We start from the raw sequence: 11,246 nt of genomic DNA, 5'->3' as shown, positions 1-11,246 counted from the left end.
AGGTATATGTTTTGCTTGTTTGGATGCCAAGAAAATGCAAGAAAAGAGAAGAAAATCTTGAATTTCTTATTTTCTGGACAACCATGTTCTTGGGGGAAGAACATGAAGAACAATTATTATTTAAATAATTAAATGATAACTAAAATTTTATTTTATTTTAATATAAAATAAAATATTTTAAATATTTTTTAATTCTGCCGTTTGTCACGTGTGCATTTTTCGTCTCTAATGTAATGGCAGGAACAAAAACAAGACGCGTTTTCTAGGATACGGAGTAAAAGCGGTGAAAATAAAAGATAGAGACCAAAGTGAAAATCGCGTGAAAATGTAGGGACGAAAATGTGGTTTTCGCCTAAATCATTTTAACCAGAAAAAATGTCAACATTAATGGAATGATTTGGAAATCAGCATGTAAATTATTTTAATCGTGAAGAGAAAATATGTGAAAGATTATTAGAGCATTAAAAAGGAAGTCATTTAATACTCCATTTAAATATATATTATACATTTTTATTAGGAATGATGTCATTATGGCATTATCAACATATAAATCATTTTAACGGAAAGAAAAAATATAAAAAATTTAATGGAGTTTATGAAAGAGTGGTGGCGGACATTTTAGGGATGTATTCATTGTTCACGCAAAAAGCTTTAAAACCCTTAAAACAATTTTTTTCAAGACAACCTCGTTTGAAAGCCTTTTAAAATTATATGTAATTACTTATTAAAGGTATTTAAATAGGTTATCAATATATGTGTATATACATATATATATATATATATATATATAGGTGTAGATAATCTATATATATATATATATATATATATATATATATATAACCGAAGCTTTTGAAACTCCCACGATTTTCCACATCAGCACAATATTTAAATTAAATTTAAATTAAATTAAATTTTCCACCTCATCACTGTTTTCCTAATCCAATGCAAATTAGACTTCTAGCCAAATAAGGACACTCTCCCACCGCCTCTACTCTCTCCTATTTAAGAATTGCTTGTGTAGAAAATCTAAGCCCCAAAAACTTATATTTGCCGCAACACAATTTTCTCCTTAAAACTTATTTTTCTTCAAGATTTTTTTTGAGGGCGGCTCATGCTTCACAATTCACATATTCCACATATGTATTGGACTCCTCTCCTTCTTCGGTCAATGCATCAAGGTTAGGGTTATTTGATTTGTTCAATAAAAATTATAGATTTGTTGCTTTTTCTTATAAGTTTGTCAATTGTTGTTTTGTTTATTTAATTGCTGGGCCTGAATCTTTTAATTAAATCTTCAAATTTTTATTGAATAAATCAAATAACCCTAACCTTGATGCATTGACCGAAGAAGGAGAGGAGTCCAATACATAAGTGGAAAAGCTATAATCATGGATTTCCTTCTTTCTATTGTATTTCTCTATTGCGTAATTATATATATATATATATATATATATATATATATATATATATATATATTGTTTTTTGAAGCTACTTTTGAAGCTTTGAATCTTTTGATTTTAAAAATTTTTTTTTTTTTTGGCCTTTTGGAAGTTTTAACATCATAACTTTTGGGTTTTATTTTTTCTATTATCAGAAATTATCTAGAAGATTTCAATGAATATCCATGGATTATTCTTTTTGAGGGTAACTCATCTTTATCTTATATTTCTATTCCTAACTTTTTTTTCCTATATTTTTTCTTTAATTATCCGTGTTTACGTCTCTTTTGTTTTTCTTATTTTTTCTTTAATTGTCCGTCTTTATGTCTCTTTTTGTGTGAGTATGTGTCATCGTATCTGGGTACTTAGGCAAAATCTATAAAGACTAAAGATGTTTTTTTTTTTTTTTTTGGTAATGAATCCTGTGTTTTTCATGACTTTAGTGAGTCATATTCTTAATGATCGAAATGGTTTTGTTTGACGTGGATTTTGTTCATATTGGTTTCAAAGTTTATTTCTTGGCTTATATTATAGATTGTAATATATTTATTCATCAAACTGTTTAGTTGAGTTTGTTTTCGAAATTGTTTTCAGTGTTGGACATTTTCTTAAAGCATGTTGGTATCATATATTAAAATATTGTTAAGTTGATAATGATAATAATAATAATAATAATATAGTTTAATAAATGTCTGAAACGTATAGCTGTTAACAAACGTTTTAGCTATATGATTTTATTTTACAAATTCAATTTTGGTGTTGTAGTAAAATAAACAAAGATTAAATTATATATTGTACTCAATATATTTCCCGTGCATCGCACGGGTTAGCGACTAGTAGATTATAAGACGGTTCTTATAAACTAAAGTGAAAATGAAAGGTTTTGAGGGGCAATAATTAATGAGGCTAATTAATAGTGTACATTTAGAAAGAAGTAAATTAAGAATGCAATTCCAAAAAATTAAATATATGGAAGCACCTAATAGGGAAAAAAAAATATGACGCGTCAAATATGTATATGTATTAAGTAGATAAACCATTGCTTATCATGTGGTATAATTGGACTACTAAATACTTTTGGAAACTTGAGACCATAATTGCAAGAGAATAAAGACCATCATCATTGCCGGCCATTTTTACCAAATTTGTCTTCTTAACTTGAATTGCCCGTGTTGAATTAACAAAAAATAAAATAAAATTATCAATGTTTTTACTTGGAATTCTAAAAAATGTTTAAAGGATGAAATTAATTGTCTAGACAAATGTTTATGGGAAGATAATAGTGAAATATATGTGGGTTCCCATTAACTCAACTGGTAAAATTTTTCATGGTTAAATAAAATATCTGGGGTTCAATCTCTGCCCACAATAAAAATTAATTTGTATCTTGGTTTAAAAATAAAGAGCTATCATCGGGAGCGAACGCCATATGTTAAAACTCTCTCTAAAAAAAATAGTGAAATATATATTGTATATAAAAAAAGGGGTTAAATTATGAATTTGGTCCCTAACCTTTACACTAAATGTCAATTGGATCCTTAATATTTCAAATGTGTCGGTTTAGTGATGGATGGAAAATGCCGATGTGGCTAACAGCCAAATTAAAAAACTATTTTATGTCACATTAGATGACATGTGTACTACCACGTGGAATAAAAATTTAAAAGAAAATTTTCATGATTAATTCCTATTTTTATCCCACTTGAAATTTCACTGTTAGTTTCTAACAAATCCAATAATTCAAACTTCACTCATTCAATTAGTTCTCTAATCCTTTTTTATTTTTCCACATAACAACGTAGAACAAACAAACCAGAATAAAATTCCAATTTTCCTTATCATTTCCTCACTTATCCACCTTTGTTCTCCGAGCAACCAAACAAAAACTTCAATCCCTAGAACCTTCTCTGCCATTTTCGCTTAAGCTTTATTAATTTATTTTTATTATTATTTTTTCCGTGCTTTGGAATCTCTCTCTGTCTTTGAGTTTTTCCTATGCTTTTGGACCTTGGAGGGGACTGTGTTGGTCTACGCAAGTGCTTTTGATTTGAAATTCCAGAAACTAACAAATCTGAGTTTCAGTTTCAGCTGGAATTTACATTTTGATCCAATTTTTATTTGTTTGGATCTATCTTATTGGAGCTTTACAAGTTGCATGTTGTGTTGCATTTGATCTCATTTTCAATTCTTATGGAATCGATTTGCTTTGGTGCTTGAAATTTTTATAATTCTGATTTTATGGATTTATGGAGAAGAGACGAAGATGAGTCAAAGAGTTTAGGGATTTTGGTGGTCACATCATATTTCTTAGTTTTAATAGTGTTTTTTTTTTTTTTTAATTGATGTGGCAGTACAGTTGGCAAATGATGTAGTGTTAAAAATAATTTAAATTATTTTGTTTGACACATCAACTTTTTTCATTCAATTAATAATGGTAGTGACTAAATTGACACAACACTGAAAATGTTAGAGACCAAATTAATACAATTAAAATATTAAAGACCAAATTAAGATATAGATTAAAGGATAGAGACCAACTTTATAATTTACACTAAACAAAATAGTGAAATATATATGAGCCTTGTTAACGGACACCATAAGGTACCCATTATGAAATTACTTTATATTAAATTTTTTACTTTATGTCATATTTTTGACCAGCTTTATAAAGGGTAGAGTTAGTTAACAAAAATAAAAAAATAAAAAATAAAAAAAAAAAAGAAAAAAAAAAAGAAAGAAAGAAAGAACTGTTTAAGGGATGAAATTAATAGCCATCATAATTGTCTTCACAAAATGGTTTTGGGAAGATAATGGTGAAATATATTACGGGAGTTTTGGCGCTTGCCACTGTCTTGTATTTTGACAAAAAGACACGTGTTATTATTGTAGATGCCGGCTTCATGGACGTGGTGCTGGAAGGAGACAATCTGAGCGTGATGAGGTCTATCTCAACTGGAAGTGCAAACAGATCACGGTTGGGCCACATTTATGAAGATATTCAGTGTCTTGCAGCAGATTTAAGGAGTTTCTCTGTTAACTTTGTTAAGCGCAGTGCAAATACTGTTGCCCACTCATTAGCCCGTTTTGCTAGGAACGTTGATGATGAACTGGTTTGGCTGGAGGAATCTCCACCTCCAGCTCTTGAAGCCCTGTATTTTGACTCTCTACGTTTTAATCAATGAATGATGTAGCATTTCACCTTCAAAAAAACAACTATTCAATCACCCAAAAAAAAAAACATTTCTTGAAAATTTGACATGAGACAATAATTGCAAGACAAAAATTGCTTTCATCATTGTCAATCATTTTCACCAAATACATTTTTTTTTTTTGTTTATTTTATTTTATATACTTGAATTGTCAATGTTATTACTTGGAATACCAAATGGGATGAAATTAATATACATTCAGATTGTTGCAATATTATATAAGAGTAGTGTTAAAGGTATTACAAGATTTATTACATTGGTCTTACAAATTAATTGGTCATAATCGGCAACATTGATGGAATTGACAAGGGACGACATCAAAGATTGGTGGTGGTTGTGTGTTTGTTTTTATTTATTTGGGGCAATGGAAATAGAAAAAGACATAATGGTATGATTTAATTAAATAAGTGATGTCGCATATTTTTATTGATAGATTATAGAGTAAAGCACAAAGAATGAGACGGGAAATTTGGACTCAAAAACTTGATGTACCTTTAGACTAACAATTTTTTTATGCAATAAATAACATTAATAGTTGGCTTTATGATTGGGTACTATAAAATGAGGGGAAGAAACTTTGAAGATCAACATTTCATAATTTGCTTATATTCTTTCAATTTAAATTCAAACTTTGGAAGAATCCCAAAAGAGAAACGTAGAGCAATGCTTCACTCAAATATGAAACATTTTTCTTCATCAACCACATTGTTTTTTCTTTCTTTTGTTTTTGCTATGTTGTGCACCTCAAAAGCTGTCATTCAGATACCAAGAAACGAGACAATTCCAGCGGTCATTATATTTGGAGATTCCGTTGTTGATACGGGCACCAACAACGATATCATAACAACAGTAAAGTGCAATTTTCCTCCATATGGGAGGGATTTCAGGGGAGGAATACCAACTGGACGATTTTCAAATGGAAAGGTCCTTTCAGATTTCCTAGGTAAATATATCTGTCTCTCTCACACACATGCATGACATTCATGGTCTTCAATGTAGTGCTTTCCCAATAATTTGGTAAATAATCAATATTTTGTTGAATGATTTACGGATAATTTGAATGTAATTTTCCAATTAAAGTAAATAAAATCTTAATTTAATATGGAAAATGTTTTGTAAATGTCCACGCAACACTTCTTCCTTGGTCTCTTACTAAAATAATTACAACTTACAATATAAGTTTTAGTGAAATATATTATTTAAATTTTTTGGTAAATAAGAGCCATTCACTTTTATGACCCTTTGACCAGTCTATTCTAGAGAACTGAGAACTACTCTCTTAACTATTTTTTTTCCTTTTTTTTTTTTTTTTTTTTTACCGGTTTGGTTTTTATAACCATGGAAGGTGGTGAAATTCATGAATTAAGTTCTTCTGTTTTTTTCCCTTTTTTTGTTGCAATTTGTGACAATTGTCTTGCTTGGTTTGGTCCTAGTGAGTAGTGACAAACTAACAATCCGACTCTGACTCATCCTGTCACATACAACAAGGTTCTTATATTGAGATTGGGTTGGGCCAAAGATTAGAAAGCCCATCAAACATTTTTAAGTGTATGATAGTTCATGTTTATACAATTTTTTTTTTTTGTCAAAATGTTTATACAATTTTAAACATTACGAAAAGAAAAATAGAAATCTCTCTCCAAATATATATATATATATATATATATATATATATATATATAGAAACACTCTCTTTCTTACAGCAGACCTTTATCTGGACTCGTTTATGTGCGTTCCTGGATAATTTGTTCATTTTAGTGAATGAGTTGTCTCCATCAATGGCAATTAATAATGGCTTGGGCTTTTACGTGTTAGCGAGGCAACATCTTTAAAAAAAAAAAGAAAAAAAACTCTAATTCTGAATTTAATATATATAACAAGGGTAATACTAACAAGTGCCTTTAGGGCATTGATTAACAATTCAGTTAAAGAAAATTTTTATAGGAAAAATAATAATAATAATCAATGCTTTGACAGCTTTTTTCATTCCCTATAAAAGTAATGTCAAAACTTTCTTAAAATGGATTGTTAACCAATACCTTAAAGGCACTCGTTAGCATTTCTCATATAGCAACACAACTTAGACCAAAAATTAAGAATATCTACTCAGGCCTAATAATTTTATATTAATTATTCCACTTATATAATTTTGTTTTTGTGTATAACTTTCACTCACGCATATATACCTAATATTATAGACTTCTAACTATATCATAAAGTGTTCAAATAAAAAATTCATAGAGGTTTTATATGTCATGGGTAAACTAAATTAAATTTGTAATTGAAAAATTGTACGAACATCGAACCAAATTGATCATTTCAAAATCCTCAATTAGTTAGTGTTCCTTAAGACTTGTTCTTTCTATGTCCTTAATTTTAAGCGTGAGTTTGACATCAACTTATTTAGCTTTTATTTGAAAGTACTTATACATTAGAAAAGTGAAGTTTTAAAAAGTTGTACATAAAATCTAAATGAAAAAGCTGTATGCAAACAGACTATAAGAAGTAATCCAATTTTTCTTCTTTCTTTTCAGTGGACGAATTAGGAATTAAAGAGCTCCAACCAGCATATAGGGATCCAACTTTGCAACCCAAAGATCTCTTATCAGGTGTAAGCTTTGCCTCAGGTGGCACAGGATATGATCCTTTAACATCTAAAATAGCGGTATGCCCAATTTAAAACCTTCTTTATCTTTTTTTTTTTTTTTTTTTTTTTTTTTGCAATTTTTTATATAGTCATTTTTTAATGATGCTTCATTTTCGTTTCTTTTTTCTTTTTTTTTTTCTTTTCTTTAAATACATATAGTCAGTCATTTCACTATCTGAGCAATTACAAGACTTCGAGCAATACATAGGAAAGTTGAAAGGAATTGTTGGCGAAGAAAGAACAAACTTCATATTAGCCAAAAGTGTAGTCTTTGTGGTTGCTGGTAATAATGACATTGCCAATGCCTATTATCTTTCTGGAATTAGGAAAGCCGAATATGATGTTCCTTCTTACACTGATCTTTTGCTCAATTTGTCTTCTACTTTCGTCAAGGTAAGTCGATATTCTTTTGTTTTTCCTTAATTTTTTCCTTATAATTTTTTTGTGAATAAAATTTTATATTAAGGAAAAAGGGAAAGGGGCCTAGCCCCATCTCATGCTTCTTGAAAACCTAAGCAGAGAGAGAAGAAATAGTAAAGGTCATCCCAATTACAATGAGCAGCCTAACAAGTCAAGTATGATAGGTGATGCTTAAGTTAACTAATAATTGGGGATGCTTAACCTCAAGTTCACAACCCACATAGATCCCATGTTAATAGGAAGATATCTTATGCATCCAGTATATATATTACTCCTCTTATAATATGTTGGTCATGCACAAGTATGATGTATATATTAAACACACAACATAATTATTACAAGTTGCCTTACATCTTACCTCATTAATAATTTAACACTTTCTAGGTAGGAAATGTGAGTTGTATACCTTAGACCATGTCAAAAAATTAATAATTCAAAATATCAAACACCATATAAATTTAATAACATTTTTTTTAAAGAGTTTCAACCTATGACGTCCGTTCTTGATGAGCGTTCTTTATCACTTAAGTAAGAAACGAATCAGTTTTTGGTGTAGGTGGAAATTAAACCCTATATCTATTATACAACTATCAGAAACTTTACCAGTTGAACTAACTGAAACCCACTTAATAACAACATAATATATTACTTAATTCTTAGATGTTAAAATTAATAATAATGGTATCACCGCACACCCTTAGTGTGGTGGTCACTCCACAAATATAAATGCTTGTGGGGTGTGGGGGGCAAGAGTCAGCATTCAAATCTTCTGGAGTGAGTTTCACACACATATATTTAGATTAGGTTAGAGTAGAAATTCTATCTTGTATAAATAATAATAATAATAATAATAGTGGTGGGCATCTTTAGTGGAAAATGATATGTTTCATACAAAATATTTGAAGGAACTATATGGAGTAGGAGCACGGAGGATTTGTGTTTTAAGCTTACCACCACTAGGATGTTTGCCATCACAACGAACTTTGGTTGGAGGCTCAGAAGAAGAGTGTGCAAAAGAGCCGAATCAAGCATCACAAGTGTACAATGATAAACTTTCCAGGGAGCTGGGTTACCTTAACAACAATCTGCCTAACGCAAAGGTGGTCTATATTGATTTCTACAACCCTCTACTTGATATCATAACAAATCCAGAGAAATATGGTAATATACCTCTTCTTTATAATTTCAAATGGTTTAATTTTTTATTTATTTGCCTTTTATTTTTAAATATTCTTAATTTCAGGCTTTGAGGTTGCAAATAAAGGTTGCTGTGGCACAGGATCTGTAGAGGTAGCAATACTGTGCAACCAATTAACCCCTTTCACTTGTACAGATGACTCCAAGTATGTGTTTTTTGATAGTTATCATCCTACAGAAAAAACATACCAGATTATTGTCGATGGAATCCTTAAAAAATATATCAACAGCATCGTTTGAGGTTGTTGATTTTCTTCTACTCAAAAGTATTTGCCAGACTTTGTATTCTTGTTTCCTCCTATTATTATTGTAACAAAGTTTTGAAAATTTCCTAAAGCTCGATCCAATTATGTGAATCAACATCACTTGTCTTTAATTTCACATCCAATAAAATTTCACAAATTTATAAAGACCCAGTAATATAATTGTTAACCTGGACAAAAGTAATCATCCAAGCAATGTCTCTAAAAATAACTGTTTTAACTACTTAATTGATTATGCAGTGAAATCAATCAGCTTATGTTGATTACCAATTTAAGCAAGTCACCTATATGTAAAGAAATAAAGCATAAGACAATGAACATGCAATATGGTCACATCCAAGTAAGGGGAAGTCACAATGGTCGTCCCCTATAACCATTTTACATGTACAACTATTAGAGATATGTAATAGGCACAATCCTAATCCTACCTCGTGTGCAAGACGAATCTCCTACTTGTACTACAAGTCTATTAACCATAGTTAATGTATGGTTAGTCATGGATTTATCCTCCTATATATACACATGTAATGGTCATTGTAACACAAAATTTATACTATATTCTCATATATTAAAGGTGTAGCCGTTAAGGGTTTCCTTCGTGTACGTAAGCCGTTAGGCTAAATCACGTAACCCTTGTGTATTCTCTATTTTATGTTTTTATTTTCGCGTCTATTATAGCATATTCAACATAGTATATCAATGCTAATATTTAACACACATACACACACACACACAAAAAAAAAAAAAAAAAAAAAAAAAAAAAAAAAAAAAAAAAAAACATGCAATATGGTGACGAAGTGAAAAATCAATAGAGAACCTCCAAATGAAAAACCACTAGGAGTGCTCCATTACCCCCAACAAAGATATTCACTACTATAATTGAAGTTTCTAATTTGAGACAAACTCTTGACTTTAGACTCTTCTTGGTAGATAAATTTATTGATTTGGCCCCACAATGAGCTTCAGATCAAATCTAAAATCTTCTATTGTGAATGTCATCTCATTAACTGCCTTTGTGGTGACTCCAAAGGTTTTTGCAATACAGCAAGATATTGGTAAAAACTGATAACCAAATAGTAACATCATATTGAAATTGATGTTTTGAACTAACGGGTTGGTAAAAGTTAAGTTTAGGTATTCTTTTTCTTTCTTTGATGTGCATTGCAAAGCTTCTCTTAAACCTCTACTTTAGTCGTGCTTTAAAGTGCGGGAATATTACACTTTACTACCCTAAAGTATGCCCTAAATTACACTTTGCACCCTAAATTATTCGAATGCACAATTTGCATCCTATATTATGACTCTTGTTACACTTTGCACCCTGACGTTAGTTTTATTGTTAAGTTAGATGGAAATATGAAGCATGCGACTTGCATGTGTGTATTGCTTAAGTGGCACAAACTTAAAAGACCAAAAACCCCTCTTTCCAATAAGCTAAAAACAATTGTTTTTTATCTCTCTCTCTCTCTCTCTCTCTCTCTCTCTCTCTCTCTCTCTCTCTCTCTCTCTCTCTCTCGCATTAGCTCCTTTCTCCAAATTAAAAATCCCTAAATTGAAATCATCTTTAACACCCCGCTGCTCTACCACCATGAAACCACTGCTCAAAAGAAGCCCTAAATCCCTAAAAGAAACCATCAATTTGTAGTTGAAAGTATGATGACAGTCAAAAGCTAAGGGGCTATTTGGATTTACAAGTTTTCATCACCCATCACTCTATTTTCATCACTCATAACTTAAAACTGGTGGGTCCCACAGAGAGGAAGTCTTTTTGGCTGTGTTTTTAAGTTTTGTTTCTATCACTCAATTCTCTTATTTTTGAGTGACGAGTTATGGAAACTGGAAACAAGTTTTAGGTGTTTTCAAGTTATGGAAATAGAGTTATGGTGGCATTTTGGTAATTTCACTAAACTAATGGGCCCCATGGTTAGTGTATAGTTATTTCAATGCCAACCTTTGCTCCCCCAATGGCTCTCTTCATACCAGACCAAACCCTTTCCCTTCCATTAATTTCTTTCTCTTCTCTTCCCAAGTTGGCCTCTCCATACCCACTGGTAGCTGCTCTCTCTCATCC

At 30.6% G+C, this 11,246-nt stretch overlaps 1 protein-coding gene across 1 annotated transcript; it reads left to right on the top strand.

Annotated features, from left to right (window-relative positions):
- The first annotated feature begins 5,222 nt into the window (after window positions 1-5,222).
- Window positions 5,223-9,272, top strand: LOC126688490 (GDSL esterase/lipase EXL3-like). The gene is made up of 5 exons (XM_050383197.1): window positions 5,223-5,591; window positions 7,183-7,313; window positions 7,455-7,688; window positions 8,621-8,876; window positions 8,959-9,272. Exons 1-5 carry the CDS (start codon window positions 5,312-5,314, stop codon window positions 9,150-9,152), a joined length of 1,095 nt encoding a protein of 364 aa, XP_050239154.1. The 5' UTR covers window positions 5,223-5,311; the 3' UTR covers window positions 9,153-9,272.
- The last annotated feature ends 1,974 nt before the right edge of the window (window positions 9,273-11,246 follow it).

Source organism: Quercus robur, chromosome 1 (genome assembly GCF_932294415.1).
Source record: "Quercus robur chromosome 1, dhQueRobu3.1, whole genome shotgun sequence".
Classification (NCBI taxonomy): Eukaryota; Viridiplantae; Streptophyta; class Magnoliopsida; order Fagales; family Fagaceae; genus Quercus; species Quercus robur.
Note: the sequence above shows the minus strand (reverse complement) of the source record. Positions and strands in the feature narration are given on the sequence as shown.